The sequence below is a fragment of the Pterocles gutturalis genome, unplaced genomic scaffold (assembly GCF_000699245.1).
Source record: "Pterocles gutturalis isolate BGI_N339 unplaced genomic scaffold, ASM69924v1 scaffold4332, whole genome shotgun sequence".
Classification (NCBI taxonomy): Eukaryota; Metazoa; Chordata; class Aves; order Pterocliformes; family Pteroclidae; genus Pterocles; species Pterocles gutturalis.
The window spans coordinates 94804-113989 of NW_010110262.1; the positions used below are offsets into that span (position 1 = coordinate 94804).

Here is a 19186-nt window from a genome sequence, read left to right on the forward strand (position 1 = left end):
GATCTTTAAGGTCCTTTCCAACACAAACCATTCTGTGATTCTATGATTCTTTGAAAATCTGTACCCATGTCCTTGGATAATGTGAAAATCTTTTTGTCTCATTAGAGGTACCAAGTTGTCAGGTGAGGGAGAAAGATGAATAAGGAGTTTCTGATTCTTATGTTCTGGACTAGCTTACAATATCCATAGTGGTAGAGAAGCTGGTGGAAGGCAGTGGTTATGAGGATGTCAGCTCTGCGCTGTCTTGCTGTAGCAGCCTGGGATGTGGTGCTTAACTGACAAAGTAGCAAAGTTATCACCTCCTACAAAGATATTGGGGGACTCAGAAATAAAAACTGTAGGAGAGAGAGAGGCATTGGAAACTCGAACTTTCCTAAAACAGAGAAGGGCAAAACCAAAAATATCCAAGGTTTTGCTGTACCTGAGCTTACTCAATAAGGCTGAAACCAGCCGTCTGACTGCTTCAGTAGTGGAGTGTTCTGATAAAATTAGTCAGATCTCGAAGAAAAAAAGACTATAATAGTTTCAGAGCATGTTTGGACATTAGTCATTAATTCTGCTGTTTGTTTGCAGTCTGTGAGCATGAAGTTTTCTTTAAAGTAAAATTGACAGTGCTTCCCAGGCCAAACAAGATTTGGCTCCATAGGTCGTAGGCCTGACAAAATTTTAAACAAACAAAACCCCCTCCCTTTGAGCCTGATTAATTTCATAGTTGAAGTCTAGCTTAGGAAATAATTAGAAGGAAAACATGATCTTATGTAAATGTATATATCAGTATGCTATTGATAGCAGAAACTCCTTTGGAGTACAGTTTTGTAGCTCTCGTATCACTCACCCTTCTAATGAATATTGTATATAGCACCAAGTTGCTTCCGTAGCAGAGCAGACACATTGCAGGATTTTGTATGTGTCAGGGGAAGCTGTAACCTGCTGTTTGATGGCATGGCATGGATATTACCAGTGACGTTACTTATTAAGACATCTGACTACACAGATAAGTCATTTGGTCAGCCAGCATCTTTTAGTTTATTAGCTGGAATCTCCCTTTCTTGGACAGGCCACCAAAGAATACCCTTACCTTTTTTTTATGGTTTCTTTTGGTTGGTTGGTTGTTTTTTTTTAGTTTAGGTGTTTAGGTTGTTTTCCTTCTGTTTGTGTTGTTTTATTTTTTCCTCTTGAGTTTATGCAGAGATGCCTAAAGGTTTCAGAGGCTTTTTGCTGGAACTGAGGTATGATCACTGTTGATCTGTTTCACAATCTGTCAAGAAAAAGGTGTGGAGGAAAAAGATGGTCTGAAATGAATGGCTGAGTTAGTGAACCTAGAGATGCTTCAGGCACCGGGATTCTCTGTACGGAAGTCAATCGTGATCTAAGTCATCTTGCAGTGATAGCACCCTTGGAGCTGAACTATCTTCAGTCTGCTGTTGGAGGACCCTCACAGGGTACCCATGAATGCTACTACATTAGTCACCCGCTGCAAAGCTCTCAGAGGTTTTATCCTGATATTGCAGGATTCCTCAGTGGTTTAGTAGAGGAAATGAGGGATGGCTGCTTCATGCTTACTTTTAAGGCACGGGTAAGAGGCTGGATAAGCAGAATAAAAGCCTGGCTTGTCAATCAAATGAAAAAAGATCTGATCTGATCTCTGGTGCATTGAGTGCATAAGGGGTTGAAGATGTGGGGGCAGGTGTGGCGCACCCACAGTGCAGTGGTGGCATCTGCCTGGACAGAGTTTCCAAATACCACATTTGCTATCAGCCTCTCTTGTTTGTATTGCTGATTTTTTCAGTTGTTGAAATAGTCAAATTGTGGCTGTTTCTGCATGTTAAGTGTACAGTCTAGAATTTGTAATAGTTCTGTCGTGGTTTAACCCCAGCCACCAATAAGCGCCACGCAACTGCTCACTCACTCCCCACTCATGGGATGGGAAGAGACTTGGAAGAGTAAAAGTAAGAAAACTTGTGGGTTGAGATAAAGACAGTTCAATAGGTAAAGCAAAAGCCATGCATGGAAGCAAAGCAAACCAAGGAATTCATTCACCACTTCCTATCAGCAGGCAGGTGTTCAGCCATCTCCAGGAAAGCCAGGCTCCATCATGTGTAATGGGTACTTGGGAAGACACAACACCATAACTCTGAACATCCTCCCTTCCTTCTTCCCCCAGCTCTATATGCTAAGCATGATGCCATATGGTATGGAATATCCCTTTGGCCAGTGGGGGTCAGCTGCCCCAGGTGTGTCCCCTCCCAGCTCCCTGTGCACCCCCAGCCCACTGGCTGGTGGGTGGTGTGAGAAGAAGAAAAGGCCTTGCCTATGTGTAAGCACTGCTCAGCCGCGACGAAAACATCCCAGTGTTATCAGCGCTGTTTCCAGCACAAGTCCAAACTGTAGCCTTGTACTAGCTACTATGAAGAGAAGTAACTGTATCTCAGCCAAAACCAGCACAAGTTCTCACTTCATTTTTGTTGAGTGATGATGTTCTGTTCACCCACTAGAGGGAGATGCTTTTTACTAATTTATATTCAATTAAAAAAAAGAAAAGCCCACAACATCCTAGCTACATCGCAGCAAGTTCTGTTGCTATTTGATAGATAACTATTACCCTATGCTTATGTACCATTGCTCACCCCCAAGGAACCCCAAGGCATTTTACAGTCTTGGTACCGCATGCAAGCACATAATGTACGCCCAGGGATGGCTTTCACTGGCCACTGCCATGCAGTCACTTCTTGGGTGAAATGTAACAGCTGCTTGTCAGCACGCTGTAACACTGCACGGCATCTTGAAAGGAAGGGAACAGTACCGTGTCAAATGGAAACTGCTGGGACAATTTAAGGAAGTATAATTACTCAATAAATGCAGTTGCACAAACTGGAGTTTGGCCAGGAGACAAACTGTTCTTGTGGAAAGCGCAGCAGGATCTGCGATGGTCAGAAGCCGTTGGGACTTCCAACGTTACATTTCTCACGCGAAGTTACCTCCTCTTTCCTGGCATTTGTTGCAGTGGGGACCAGAGAGGCTGGGCACTAGGCACAGTGTCCTGCGTTCCCACGCAGGAGCGGGGCAGGCAGGGTCCTGCTCCACTCACAGGGGTCCAGCAGGATGGCGGGGGTCCTGTGGTGAGCTGGTACAGCTGGTGTCTGGAAAAGCTGGTTTGCTGCTTGGAGGGGAGGGTTTCATTGCAATGGATGACCTTCATTGCTCCTGGGCTTGGCAGCGGAGTACAAGGATGAGACGGGGAGGGTTTGCGATAGATGTATCCGAAGCTTGCATTTTTAAGTGGCTAGTTATCCGTGTGTGCCAATTTCCTTATTCCCAGGGTCTCTCTCGGCCTGATACCACTGAGTTATGTAATCCCCTTCCAGTAGAGCTGCTTGGGAGTGTCAGCATATTCTGTGGTACCCACAACTGGCAGTTGCCTCATCCTGAGCCAGCACATATGTTAAGCACATGCTCCCTTCATCAGAGGGAACACACTTGGAAGCTGACTGTCAGCAGAGAAAAATTGCTCCCCAGGCAACTTTGTTTGAAAAATTGTGCTATTTTCTTGCAGTTGTTTTCCTGTGTTTGGTAGACTTGCATCTACCATCTCTGGAGTTAACCTTAGCATGCTGTCTTGCTGCCTTTTTTTTTTTTTTTTTTTCTACTTTACATTCCCTTGATAATATTAGAACTTTAAAAGCAGAAGAAAATACAAGCCTGCTTCTAGGTGTGATTTGACATCCTGTCCTGCATATGCTGACAGCTTGGGTCTTTCTCTCCTTCCTTGCGACTTACTTTGTAGAGGTTTCCTAAGGAAAATGGGGTAGTAATCCAGAGCACTACAGACTGGGGAATTTGATGATAAGGTCAAACAATACGAAACTGGGGGGAGGGAAGGAAGGAAGCATGGAGATTTATTGTCCTATCGCAAAATGCTTGTCCTGCTATTATGGCCCTTCTCGAGATCCATAAAGGGATGGACGGCGACACTTTCTGTCCTTGTCACTTTTGTTTCTCTGTGTTTCATTTGTAATTACCCCAGCTGCTGTCACAGTCCTGTTGACCACACTTACTGGGTAAGTTAAGTTGATGGCCCATCTGCTTCAAGAATACTTTTGCTTAGAAAAGGTAACTGAACTATTGTGTCAGCATCACCTTGTTCATAAATCTCTTTAATTTTGTTTTTAGGGCCATCTCATCCCTGTTTGTTTCGTTTAACAGGAAATTCAAGGCAGGACTTATTATTATAGGGGCTATGTGTCCATTGAGGACCATGGTCTGAACTTGGGGAAGAAACGGGACTAACACTACAAATTGTGAAGGCAAATCCTTATATTATAGGTAAGGTCTCTGCGAGAAACAGTCCCAAAATGGAAACAGTTCTAGTATTTTTCACTTAAGAAGATTGTTAAATGTTGCTCCCCCACGATGCAGTCACCATTCATAAAACCAGAAAGTCTTGTCCATGAAAGTGGTATGACTGACAGGTCAAAATACAAAAGCTTCCTGATTCTGGTGTATGGACTGTTATTCTTATTAATTTTTCGTCTAATCTAAATTATTATATCGTCATGTGACAGCAAACCACAAGAATTCATGCTTACAAGTTAAGTAATGTGAAGTCACTTAGCCAAGCAAAACCCATTGTGAAATCAGAGTAATTTATAAATGTCAGCCTTAATTTGATGGTAGTATGAAACTGTAGCTCCTGCAGACACAGTGAAAAAATTAATGTGTCTAAAACTTGAATGTTTATATTTTAGAAGGGGCAAATCATGGTAATGATGCAGAAATGTCCCACCTCCTTGTTAGGAGGCAGAACAACCTGGTGTACCTCACTATGGGATCTGTTGAACAAAACTCAACTTGCTGTTACAAATATGACCCTAGACAATTTTCCTGTGATTTGATGTTGCTAAATTCATGTGCTATTGCACCAAGCTGTGCACTTAGATTAGTTGCGTACATAAATCAGATAGATGCACGTTCCCTTCTTAACTCATTTAAACAGAGGTGAAGAGATTATTTGGCTCTGTGGTTACTTCACAGCCATCAAGTGGGAACGTTCACCAACTTGCAAAATTAAATGCTCCTCATCTTTGATTTCTTAAAAAGCAACTAGCCTGTTGTCCGCGACTGGCTCACCAGAGCAGTCCGCTTCATTCACTCATGCCAGCTCAGAGAAGTGATGTGTCCTGTTCAGATGTACAGGTGTAGGACATCCCAACATTATGCCCAATATTTGTTCAACAAATGAAAATCTCCACCACCAGTGTGTGAGCCAGGCTGGGCAGTCATGCTCTCTGCGGACATAGTCAAGCTGTCAAGGTCAAAACAGGACCTGAAAGCAAGGGAGACAAAATGTTACTGGCAGAAAGCTACCGAGTGATTTTCTAAACTGTCACTCCAGAGAAATGAAACACTATTGTGCAGGTCTTCATTTTTCTTCTCGAGGCACGTTTTCGGTAAAAGCAATGTCAGTTGTGCCAAGTTTGTGACGGTATGTGATGTAACAAATCACACGGAGACAGGCTGAGCGAGCCAAAACCACCATACTCCTTTTAATTAAGATGCTTTACAGCTAATTGAGCCGGAGCCTTTCCAGTTGAAAGGCACAGGAGCTAGCCCCTCCAGTTGCAGGGGTTGTTGAAATCGGGCCGGGGTGGCACCTGTTGTGATTTTCCATGGGGTACATACCAGCCTTTGCCGGCATTTAAAGACATGATAATGGTTTAATCCTTTCTGTTCTGCCTTTAATCACGGCAGGGGTTTAGCTCTGACTGAGCTTCCGAGACTCCATAAGAAACAAAAGGAGAACTGCTGAACACAAGGGTTTGGTTTTTTCTTTTTTCTTATCTTTTTTTGTGTGGGTTTGGTTTTTTTTTTCCCCTCCCTTTTTTCTTTGTCCTGTAGCTTTCTCCATTGAACTTGTGTGATTTCACGTGGGCCTGGGAGTGGATGGGGTGTTATATACAGCTAATGTAACAAGCTGACAGCTGAGTTTTTCAGACACGTTTCTTCATCCGGCCATCTGTTTGCTTTGGAGGGAAGGAACAGGAAGATTTCTTACTGCACAGATATATTAAGAAAAGTCAGAAAATTGGACATATGAAGCTCTATATTTTCCATTTATAATACAGTAGTTTGATAGCAGCGTATAAATCACTGAGTTAGAATGCTTTAAAATTAAGTTCTGGCACTCCCACTGCTTAAAGTAGCATTGTTATTTATAGATATTACATGAAGTCTGATGTTATGTTTAAGTGAGTGTTAAACAGTTCAGGCTGTTGTATTGTTGCTACGCACCGGAGAACCTCTGTCAAAGTGACTTTGGCACCGCTGCGTATCCGCTTTTCTCCCTTTGTCTTTCAAACCTTTTGCCCATGTTTGCAGTTATCCATGTGCTCAGCGATGGAACAGCCTATTGTTAGTCTAAGGAGGGCAAAGTCACACTGTGATTTTTTGAAAAAGAAAAAAAAGCCACTTCTTTACCTTGCCTAAAACTTTGTTAAATATTAAACTAGCCATACCAAGGAGTTTAGTGAAAGCAAACACTGAAGGTTTGCTAAACTTAAACCTAATTAAAGTAGAGAGCTAATAGTTGGGTACAGTGTGTTTTCTGTTTTAGAAAAGCAAATGACAAAGAGCTGTTACAATGTACAAGTACAAATCACCAGTGCTTTAGAAGGTTTCATTAAAAGAGAGCGAAGGTGAAGTGAAGCCTGCAAAACTCCCAAATTCGGCCACAGAGATCTTTTCTCAGCTTGTGGAGAACCCAAGGTAGAATAGCTTATGATGGGGTGTATATAAATGATTTTATTTATTTATAGTATTTACTTATTTCGATTTATAATTCTTCAGAGCACCCACAAAAGTTGCTGTGCTCTGTTCCATTTCAAGCAATGAAAGTGGCACCCAGAAAATACGTGGTGAGATTGTGTCATGAGGCAGCTGGAGTTTTTTCCTTTTCCTTCCCCGCACGGTCATCATTTGCAATTAAAAATGTGCGTGAACCTTGCCAGATCTTTGGTACCAGGACACCTCCCCAGCGCTCTTAGAGATCAGAGCTGCTGATGGGATCCAAAATCGTGTATGTGAAATGTGAAAAGCAAAGCACCACAGGAGAGGTCAGACCGCGTGCCAAGATTTGAGAGGTCTTTGCTTAGATTGAGCGTAATAGCTTGTACCTACCTTGTTATTACTGGTGTGCCCTGGTAAAAGCTTCTCATTAAAAGAAAAAACACCTGCATAAGTTTTCTGGACCTTAAATCATGTAGCTGTGTTTCAATCTGAAAGATTTCCAAGGGAAGAGAGAAGAAAAAAGGGAGGAGGACAATGTGGGAACTCTTGAGAGTGTGCCCTTCCTCTCCGCTTGCAGGAGAAACATCTTGTCCAGTCCAGGTTGTGTTAAACTTGCTGTTTAAGTAGAAGGGCTAGTTGGGAAACATCAATGTGCATTCTAAACAAGAAAACAGACCTTATATTTGAAATTCTCTAGCTACGAGAGGTGGGATATTGTTAGAAAAAAAACCAGAGAATTCATATAGATTTTAACTAGGCAGCTAATAGTGGGGGGTTTTAAATTAAAAACAAAACAAAACACCACCAACAAAAATATGCTCTGTGGGTTGCAGTGGAAGTAGTGAACCTTTACTAAAATTACTGGAGTGTTAAAGGCATGTTTGTGGCCTATGGAAAGACACAAGTGGGCAATAAAAGCTGCCTCTGGTGGGTGTTCAGATGGGAAGAAGGAAGATAAAGCTGAGGCAAATCAAACGGTGAGAAAGGGAGAATGATCCATGGTGAAAAAATACCTAGCAGAACAACTGTAGAAGGTTTAGAAAGAAATTAACTTGAGCCCACTTCAGAACAGGAATAGAGGGGGATAGTAGTGTCTAAGACCAATGAGGTCTTAATGTGAGCACCAGCAAAGAGAAAAATACCCCTTGAGAGGATGCTGTGGGGACAAATTGTGAGCTTGGGCAGGGAGCTTGCTGGCTTTGCACTGGCCTCAAGAGATGGAAGAAGAGAGCATTAAATAAAATGCTTTCAGGTCTTGCTTTTCAAGGATTTTTGAGCAAAAGGCAACCTTTTCTTAGTTTGCAGCTGCTGACAGCATCTGTGGACATCAATTTGATATTGTCCCCATCATAGTAGACCAAATAGTGACATAAATTTACAAATGACAGTTGAAAAGCCTTTTAGAACTTAGTTTTTGTCCAGTATCTGAAAATATTCTGGCAAATATAGAAGTGTCTGAAGGCTTAGGGCTTCTTTGTTATTCCCCTGATTCTGTTTGCCTTGTGGCTGTGATTCCATGGGCGTCCTGTGTCTGGTGGAGGTCTGGGCATTGAACCTGAGCTCACCGATTTCAGTGGAAATGGTCCATCTGTCTCTGCTGGTCATCAATGCTCTATGCCCAGCTTGGTTTTGCTTAGGCCACGGCTCTTGCTTAACACCGTCCAAATTTGTGTGGTGTATCGTATAGTTTGCTTAAAAGGATTTTTTGTTTTAACATAGGATCATTAGTAGACTGAAGTTATTTCCCAAACTAATGAGCTATCTCCTTCTCTCCTTTTTTAATGCTTTGAATAACTCAGAAATGACCAATTTGTCTAACAACTCTCGAGAGAAAGTTTACGTAGACAAATCCTGCTTCTGGCCAGTAGTAACTTTAAAGTTGAGTAGTGTTCAGAAAAACATCATTCATAAAAACAGCATTAATGAAAGCTGTAATAAGACCGAAGAAAAGGGAATAATTGTGGCATTTGTACTTTTTTTCCCTTTTAAGCAAGCAGAAGGATGGTTTTTAACTACCTAGTGCAAACAAGAGCTAGCTGATGTATCTGAATAGGCTTTGGGATTCAACAGATAACTCAAACAGAAATTAGCAATATACCAGAAGCTGCACTGCAATTTGATTTATGGCAAAAGCAATCTTCAAACAGAGTTAGTTTTAGTGTGTTTTTGTCTTCTCATGAAATGGGACCTGAAAATTAGAAGGCCACGTGTGATGACAGAGGAGGAAAGTGCTATTAATCAAGCCCACTTTTGTTCATGTCTTCAAAGCCTTTCTGACACCTTTTCCATTTTTGTCTGTTCCTGTGTTTTCAGCTTAGCAGGCATTTGTAATCTAAAATTAATTACAGTAGTAAAGTGACATGTTCAAGATCAAGTGCTTTCATTCCTAAATACTTTCTACTCAGGAATGCTGAATGTTTCTAAAATCAAGATGTTATTTTTTGTAAGCTATTACAAACTAATTAATTATATATTAAATATAAACAATAGTCTTCCATTAAAAGCAAAAACCAAAACAGAACAAAAACCATTGATGAACTGGTATAATTTTTGCTACTTCATGTACCGAAAAGGATCCAAATGAAAAGGTTTTGAAATGACCTGATTCGAGAAGATTTGATGAACCAGCCAGTTAGACAAAAAACGGTGTATGACTATATGGCTTCTTCATACAGAGCAAGAAGACGCAAAAGTAGGTATTGAGCCCATACCAGTGGATTAACACCAAGCATAATTATACTACAAAAGTCTCGGTGTTAGAAAGAATTTCGCTTCCAGCTGTGTTGCCTTGGCTTACAAATACGTGTGACTAGAGTGGGGGGGGTTGTTAACTGAAGTTCACTGGATTGGTTTGATTCAATTGTGCAGTGTGTGGCTATCTTACTTCTGTAGATAGTAGGAAGTTGCCATTTCTGTTGAATTGGATGTGGATTTATTGTTGCTTAAATTTATCTTCTCTGAGAATTAGTATGCCATTTCCATCTGGGTAGGGAATGCAATATTTTACTTGAAAGGTATTTGCAACTTTTCTGTATGGCAGAGGCTCATCAGCATTACATTAAGGAAGGTAATGATAAATTTTTCATCTTTTCCTTGGAAGATGATATGAAAGATGGGAGAGGAAGACTCGCACAAAGATTAACAGCTCCACAAACTGTTTTTTTGCAAAGCTACATATCCATGCCCTGACTTTGCACTGGGGAGCTGCATCATTGCAGAAGAAGCATTATCGTGTGCCGTCTGATGTCTCTTTCATTGCTTGGTTATTTCTCTCTGAGCTTCCACTTGGATCTTTATTTCACTTTTTGATTTACAAGGTTTAGTACGGCTGCACTAAAGCCAGGACACCAAGTAAACACTCACAGATTCTCTTGCCTGTGGTTACAAACAAAGGGCTATGGAAATGTGGGGGGGGTTTAGTGTCACTGAAAAAGAACTCTCCACTTGATAGAAATAACTGCTCCCATAAACTCGTGTAGCTGTAGCTCGTATGTTACCAAGGTACATATATCAATAGAGGAGAAAGAAAAGCAGAGGACTGTTTGTTTCTTCATTACCCCTGGCAACAGTATCATCTATGCCTTTCATTTTTGTAAATGCATTTTCTGTACTCCATCAAAGCTTGTGTCTACTACTCTAAAAACCTGAGCGCAAATGGAAGTTTGTGGATGGACACGTTTCTGAAAGCGTCAGGTGTTTTTTTCAGTGTCGTAACTTCTGTAAAGAGGATGTGAACACGGCCTTTGGAGTGCTTCAGATTGGCAGTATCTGATGATCTAGACTAGTGTTTAAATTTGATTTAGAAATAGGTTTTCCTTATACAGTACTGCATTTTGAGTTCCCGCACATGTTATACTGAATGTGTACTCTTGTTTAATCTGTTAGCGGTGACGTATGATCTATTGCACTCACTGTAAAATGTTTTGAGTGGGTATGTCATATTCCCCTGTCTATGTTCATACACTGATGTTCTTGGCTTCAGCTTTTGTTCTAAAGCAAAATTATCCCTTCACAGGTTGTATATTCTTTCGCTTAACTTCTTTAGTATGTTGAAATTTGTCCACTACAAGTTAGTGAAAACCATCCTGTGTTATTTCACAGACATTTCATCAAGTAGGTAGTACTTATTTGGTGGGGGATGAAGGAAAAATAAGTGGGTTTTAATTTGTTCATTTAATGAGGCAGGTATAGACTGGACAAGGACGTTAGGCAAATGTTGCCGGTTGCTTGTATTTCAAAATTATTTACTTGGTACTGAAAGATGGTCTTCTAAATGCTTTTGGCACTCTTTCTCCAGCTCCTACCAGTGGATGGACATCAAGCACTATTAAACCACCTGGAATAACTGCCATGAGTGAAAAAATTGCCACAGCACCTCAGCTAAATGAGCAAGACACGCTGGTTCAGAGGGCAGAGCATATTCCAGCGGGAAAACGTACTCCCATGTGTGCGCACTGCAATCAAGTCATTAGGTTTGTATCTGTTCGTCCTGCAGGCGCTCTGACAGCAGGGCTTTGTTTTGCTTTTGTGGTTTCTGATTCCTTAGTCACAAGTGGTTTAAGGCTTCATTTCAGTAATGCAGAACGCTGTTTTCACACATGGTTTATCTAACAAAACTGAAAGTAATGATGGAGGAAAACATTGTGAACTACTAATGATCACAGCCTTACAACCTGTTTTACAGAGAACCAGAAAGCTGGGTGGAGTAGAGCAAAAGTAAAAGCAAAGCAAAGTAAGCGAGTGAGTTTTCCCTTATACACCCGTTCCAATAAAATTGGGAAGGTTAGCTAGTTGGAAACCAATGAGAGAGTATAGTCTTATAAAGACTAACTTGTCACAAACTTTGATTTATAAACCAGGATTTCTCACTGAGAAGAAGAAAAATAGCAGGCTCCATCCGTGTAAGGAATGCAAGGAATAGAGGTTTAACAATTGCTAGGACTGGATTAATGATAATTTCCTGCAATGTTAGATTCCAAGCTCCTTGGTGGTCTCTCTGGCTTTTGGGTATTACGGTAGCTGGTGTCCTTAACTGGTATGACATGGGTAGAAGCAATTAAGCAACACAAACAAATTTTGCCAAATGAGATTAAGTTAAATTCTGCTGAGCTCCTAAAATGTCCTATCATTAGCCAGGATTTCATATGGAGGAAGAATTGAATGTCAGTTGCATTCTTTGGTCAGTGATTTCTGACAATTATTCATGATTGTCTCATCCAGGGAATTACAATCACTTTTTGTGTCAATGTGCAAATCGTCCTCATTTTCATCTACCTTGCATTTTATTTCTTCTCTAAAATAGAGATTTCCTGGGATGACCTTTGGAAAAAGGGGCAGGCCACTCCAGGAGGACTGCAAGGACGTTGTGAGGTTATGCAGGGAGAAAATTAAAAGGGCCAAAGCCCAACTAGAATTTAATCTGGCTACTGCTGTAAAAGACAATTACAGATGTTCCTATAAATACATTACCCTCAGTAAGTTTGCAGGTGACACCAAGTTGGGCCAGGAGCGTTGATCTCCTTGAGGGAAGGAAGGCTCCATAGAGGGATCTGGACAGGCTGGACCGATGGGCTGAGGCCAGTTGTATGAGGTTCAATAAAGCCAAGTGCCGGGTCCTGCACTTTGGTCACAACAACCCCCTGCAATGCTACAGGCTTGGGGGAGAGTGGCTGGAAAGCTGCCCTTTGGAAAAGGACTTGGGGGTGTTGGTCAACAGATAGCTGAATAGGAGTGTGCCCAGGTGGCCAAGAAGGCCAACGGCATCCTGGCCTGCATCAGAAACAGTGTGGCCAGCAGGACTAGGGCAGGGATTGTGCCCCTGTACTCAGCACTGGTGAGGCCGCACCTTGAATCCTGGGGTCAGTTTTGGGCCCCTCAGCACAAGAAGGACATTGAGGGGCTGGAGCAGGTCCAGAGAAGGGCAACGAAGCTGGTGAAGGGACTGGAGCACAGGTCTTATGAGGAGCGGCTGAGGGAGCTGGGGTTGTTCAGTCTAGAGAAGAGGAGGCTGAGAGGAGACCTCATCACTCTCTACAACTGCCTGAAAGGAGGGTGCAGTGAGGTGGGTGCTGGCCTCTTCTCCCAGGTAACAAGTGATGGGATGAGAGAAAATGGCTTTAAGTTGTGCCAGGGGAGGTTTAGATTGGGTATCAGGAAAAATTTCTTCACCAAAAGGTTTCTCAGTCTCTGGAACAGGCTGCACAGGGAAGTGATTGAGTCACTGTCCCTGGAGGTATTTAAAATACGTGTAGATGTGGCACTTAGGGACGTGGTTTAGTGGTGGATTTGGCAGTGTTAGGTTTACAGTTGGACTCCATGATCCTAAAGGTCTTTTCCAACCTGATGAATCTATGATTGGAAGAAATGTATTCTTTTAAAATGTTTTCTTCTTGCTTTTCCAGTTATCTGTGTTGTTGAACTACAAAGGGAAAGCAATGCATTGTAATATTTATTTTTTCATTCATGTGTCCCGTTTTCAGTGAACAAAATAGGAGAGTCATATGTTTCACCATGGTTAAAGAAAGATACTTTATTTGATTAGAAACATGAGCTCTGAAAAATTAGGAGCTCTATGAGCTGTATAAATTTCAATCAGTATAATAGAAAATCAGCCTTTCCACCGTGGCTTTTTACAGCCACTTGAGCCCTGGCTTGGATCCTGCGTCAGAAGATGCAGCTAACTCAGATCAATTCGTCTCTAGGCATGAATTGGGTCCAGCTTGTTTACTTCCATTAGATTTCTGTTCTGATAGTTCACTACCAGTTCAGTTAAAATCAGTTTAATTTTATAAGTCTCTTTGCTAACTATTCAGTGATGTTTTGGAGAGTTTTTTGCTACTTCCATTGTATATGTCAAGGAAATAAAAATATATGATCTGAATCCCTTTGAAGCAATAGGAAGAACATATGCAAATTCCCAGCGTGTCTGTGCATCTTTTCTAATCCAGATTTTTTTGCTTCACTGCAAAATCGTAGATTAATATCAAACAGTTCTACACGCTTTTTGGATGAGATTCATCTGATTCATTAAGCAGTTTGGCCTATATTACCATCCTATCTGTCTTTAGTATTCTGACTTTTTTTGTTCCCTGGGCAGTGAAGAGCTTGTGACTTGTGTTTAGTAAATAACATGGAAGCAACCATGCACTTTCCTTTCTGTTACCATCATTTCATTTTTTTTTTTTTTTAAATTAACATAGCACAGGCCACAGATCACTCTTGAGCAGCCAACATCTCCTGTCAGCCCTTAAATCACTTGCTGCTACTCCCCACATTAAAAAGGAGATGAGCTGCTGCCCTGTCGGTAGGGGAGTGTGTTAGTCAGTGGAGCAACCTTTGCTCCTTAGTGGCTGCATGAGGACAGACTGTGGAGCCCTCCTTGACAGTACTTAAGCCATCGTCACTTGTTGTAAGTGACACTTCTTCATGAATAGTAACTGATACCCACATTTAACTTCTTTGTAATTTGCTGGTGGTGCTTAAATCCTTATACCTGTTCATATGTTAAATGCTACCTTAATTATTAAATGATAATTTGATTTGAGGATGAGTTGACATGCATTAATTAATGCCAAAGATGCCTCATGTTCACAGCATACAGTGGATTTGAAAGATTTCAATGGCATTTTGAATTCAAGTTTTTACATAATTACAGTTCATGCCCTTAGCGGTGGCATTACCTATGAAAAGGTAGGAGGAGGATCAAGTGGCATTGCATTGTACATCTGTTTTGAAGCCAAAATGCCTTGTAGAGTTGGTTACTTTACACTTGGGCATAGAATAACCCTGTCTGATTGAGCCAAAACCACTTCTTAGAGACATCTTATAACTTTTTAATGTATTTTTAATTATTCATACAGTGATTGTCTGAAGACTCCAGTTTTTTCCACAGCTTCATTCAGTAGGCTTTCCTTTCCCTGTCTGAAAGAATCGGAGCTGGATGCAGACTAAATTTCCCATGATCTGCTTGCTGTGACAGTCTGACAAACCTCTGGCACTTCCTGATGAAGACTTGTGCTTCCCAAGCAGTTTTACCAAGTGCTGCAGTGCAGAGTTGGCTGTTCCGTTGTAGTCCAAATGTGTTTTCTCTGGATCCTCATTGAGAACATACTCTTTGGCGTATCTGTTTGTGAATGATGATCTGGCTTTGCCACCTTTTCATATGGCTTGATTGTTTTTAAAGGCAAAAAGGAAGAAGTACAAATGGTGCTTCCCTTCAGCCTGTCCTACAGAAAAATTATATATCATGGTGTTTTCAAGTGAGGAGAAGAAGAAACCTTACAGAGTGCAGACTGCTGTATGGTTAACTGTAAAGTGAGTGGCCCTCTTAGCAGATGTGGAAATCCTTTTGATCTCTCTACCACCAAATTTCAGTTCTAGCTTGCTATCGTAATAAAAGCCACATGAGAAGCTAGATTATTGGCATACCATATTGATAAAGTTAGATTTAGTTACAAGGGGAAAGACCATGAAATTACACTTAAATTCTGTGTACATTATTTACTGCTCATTCCAGTTTGCCCCTGTATTTTTGCTACATGCAGAACCCAGATGTTTTAGGTGGCTACCAAGTTTTTGTGCCTGGTGATCCTTTGGGGCATAAGATTCTGTAAATGCTGTTGTAAATACATCAGAATCTCTTAAATAATAATTCTGACTATTTGCCTCCATCTGTGAGTTTGGTTCGCATGGTCTAGATGATTATGTCAGAAACTTGTTCAGAAATCCCGAGCATGACAAAGCAGCCTGAGATAGAGGCACATTCAAAGCCAACTGTTGCCAGTTGGATCATCCCATGCCTTCGGATGGAAGGAACATGGGTTTTTAGTACCACCTTTAAAAATAATGCTCTAGCTGACAGAGGCATGTGGGATTCTTTTATTGGTTCTGTTTGTTTGTTTGTTTTTAAATGGGGAAGGAAGGATGAAGCTACCTGCAGCCATCTCCCTAGCATTTCATGCCCTAGCTACTTCCCATCAGGTTGCGTGAGTGTGGGCACACATCCCCCTTACTCAAGTCAGGGCTTTAAACTCCTTTTCAGATGAATACAGCAAATAAATGCCTCTCATTACTGGAAGCTATTGTTTCGATTGGAAAGATATGCAAAGACCAGGAACACCTCCAAGTTCTGAATATCATGTTTGAGTATATTTTTACGTGGCAGGTGTTTATTTTTTTTGCTTTCTTCCATATGATTTGGGGCAGCTTTTAAGTCACTGGTATCATTAAGTTGCAGCGTCAGCTTGACATGTTTAAACTCTGGCCTGATTAAAAGTAAAACTGTATTTAAAAAGGGTTCTTCTGGACACGTGTGTGCAGGCAGCCAGCCTGCTAATGGAACACCTTGGAGACATTGTGCAGGGCACGGCCACAGCTGTCTGGGAACTTTGAGGAAAGAAACTCTGTAGATGTACTCTCAGGCTGTTCCCCATCCGTTGGGGCTCCTGCGTGCTGTCCTGCATGGCTAACCTCAACATGTCAGAGCTGTAAACTCTGGAGAGCGAAATGCAGCAGATGTTGTAAAAAATTCCTTCCCCTCCTGTCGCTAGCATACTTGCTTTCCATTGCAGGGCTAACCGAGCCTATCGTTACAGTGCAGATGGCCAGAAACTCAATCCTACCTGGAGCCGGGAGAGCCTCTTCGGTGTCAGCCCCATGTTAATGAATCTGTGAAATTAGCCCGTGCTGACATGGTGCGCTGAGAGCACTTTGTTGTACATGAGGGCTTGTATTGTTTGATCAGTACATAACTGAAAGGGCATTGATGTAAAAAGGTGCTTGTTGAGCAGCGGGAGGGTATCGGGTTAGGTCAGTGTTTGCACTGCTCAGGCATCCGCTGGGAGTGGGGGCCAGGGAGCTGGGCTCAACCCAGGCTCCCTCCTTAAAGGGCTACGAGCTGCTCTCTAGGAGCCGTTTTTCACTGCTTTCTCTCCAATAACCAGAGGTGAATAGAAGAAACTGTTTCAGATGAAATATGTTTGTTGTCTCAGAAGGTGTTGTCCTAAATTTGTTTGAGTCCCTTATCTTTGACTTCTCATCCTGTTGAAAATATGTAGCATCTCCCCTACTCTGAGTGAAGTTGCCCTCTGTCCTCTGCTGGCTTATATTCCGTCATAGAGTCAGTAAAACCCTGGAAGCAAATTTTAAGGTTTTTTTTCTTCTCTATTGCTGTTGCTTTGTTCATATGAAAAAAAAAATCATATCTTGCACAAAAATGTTCCTAGTCAATTTCCAGAAAAATATTTAGCAACAAGGTGGTGATATTAGTACCTTACATGTTTGGGTTTTTTTTCAGTGAAGTATTAGATCAGAAAAAAGTGATGCATTACTGAAAGAACAGCATCCTTACGGGATCACGAACCACAAAGTTCACCTGAAAACTAAGTTCTGGAAGGTTGAGTGTTGGTGGGACCTTGGAGGCCACCTCATTAAAATAAATGTCTTCATTAAAGAAATTAGCATGCTGAATATGTTTTCAAATTAATACAGATACAATGGTATATGCCTGGGATTTATGAGTTATAAACTGAGAATTTGTTGTTGACTGAGAAATGAACAGGTTTATCTTGTCTGTTAACCTTGTTGCATTAACCAGACAAATGCTATTAAAAGCATTTTTATTTTGTGTTTGCAACTAATAGAAGAGTCTCCGTATTTGGAAAAAAATGGCCCTATTTTAACTAGCTTCTGAAGGAAAAAAAAAAAAAGATACCCCCTACAAAAAAAAAAAAGAATCCCCCAACAACTGAGAAGGCTTGTCCTGTAACAAACTTGTTGGATAAGAACAGTGACTGAATTTTTGTCTTACAAGAAACTGATGTTATCGGCCCTTAATGGAGTCAAATCTACTTGAATATTTGTGGCCTTGATACAAATGCATGCTGAAAGACAGTTGATCATGTCACTGAGTCAAATATTTCTTTGCAATTGATGGAAATAATTCGGAACGTTAGGGAACATCCTTCTTCTTCTTCTCTTCCCTATCAGCTGCTTCAGCACTTCAGTATTCAATGTAACTCTAAAATAACATTTCTAAAATGTGGTGAAGCGAGGAGAATTAGTATGTGTTGTGGTCAGGTGTTTCTGGGAGATAGTTCAATGGGAATAGATGTAGTCAACACTTGGTGCTTTCTCAGAGCCTGTAGGAGGAAAGAGGGATGGAGCAGTATGTGTTTGCCAACAGTGTAGGGATGGCACAGAGGTGTTGTAGGTTCAGCCTCTTAAACAGCTTTTGCAGGAGCCAAGCCAGGGGCATTTGCTGACAAAATCTCTTCTTTCTAATCAGAGGACCCTTCTTGGTGGCTTTGGGGAAGTCCTGGCACCCAGAGGAGTTTAATTGCGCTCACTGCAAAACCTCCATGGCTTACATTGGATTTGTGGAAGAGAAAGGAGTGCTGTACTGCGAGGTCTGCTATGAGAAGTTCTTTGCCCCTGAGTGTTCAAAGTGCCAGAGGAAGATCCTTGGAGTAAGTGACCCACAAGTAGCCTGTTTTTCAGCGGGAACAATAACCACAGCGTTCAGTGTTTCTCTGAAATGAAATTCCCTTTTATCTGGCCCAGTTGGCATTCTTCCAAACATACTCTGACGTTCCTTTTCAGCCCCCATCACGTACAGAATATCTTTTTGGCTCTTCTAATGCTGAGCCTTTTCAGTCTCTTTGAGAAGAGGTGCTGTAGTCTCCTTGGCTCTTCCAAGTTCAGCTCCTATTTCCATGAAGCTGTTCTGTAGCTGTTGCAATTGCTAGATTTTCTTGAGCAAAATGCTTTCAATTGGCAGCTTTTTACAGGAGGGGGGAGAAAAATAAATAATGCTCCTTAGTTGAGCTGAGCACTGAGGAACACACTGGTTGGCTCGATGTGAAGTACTGAAGTATTCCCACTGGTCATGTAGATAGAAAGACACATTATCCTCCTCGGCACTAATATTCCTAATTTGAGCCCGCCAGCTGATCGTCTGCTGCTTTACTGCAGACAGCAATGTGTCTGGGCTCTTGTGTAACTGGGGTCACACAGGGCTCTGGCAGCACAATTCTCAAGTCGTATTTGGCACTACAGTGCCTTCCAAAACAACACAAAGCAGTCGTAATTTTCTGTGTAATGTCTTCTGATTAACTATTCACAAAACTTGAGGAGACATTGGAGATGCTTCTTTTCTTCTTTCAGGGGACCGTTGTGGGTGAGATCCTAATTAAAATGGAAAAGGTGAATAAATGAGTTGTTAAATCTCTCCAGCTCTACACTGAACCTGCCAAAAAATGAAAAGTTGTTTATGATAAATGAGGAGATGTACCATAAATAAAGCACCTCGTTAAGTTTAACATTAGCAGAAATTGCGTGCACAACTCGTTTGCAAAGTAGGAAACAAAGTATTCTTGAAACGAATCAAGTGTGGAGGCACGGTCAC

General features: G+C 41.5%; 1 protein-coding gene across 1 annotated transcript in view; it reads left to right on the plus strand.

Moving 5' to 3' along the window:
- Window positions 1-19186, plus strand: part of PDLIM5 (PDZ and LIM domain 5) — a 116607-nt gene that overhangs the window by 92184 nt on the left and 5237 nt on the right. Inside the window, exons 8-9 of the mRNA XM_010073290.1 lie at window positions 11081-11255; window positions 18068-18248. Coding sequence (XP_010071592.1) covers window positions 11081-11255; window positions 18068-18248 — 356 coding nt within the window. The remainder of the gene's footprint in view (window positions 1-11080; window positions 11256-18067; window positions 18249-19186) is intronic.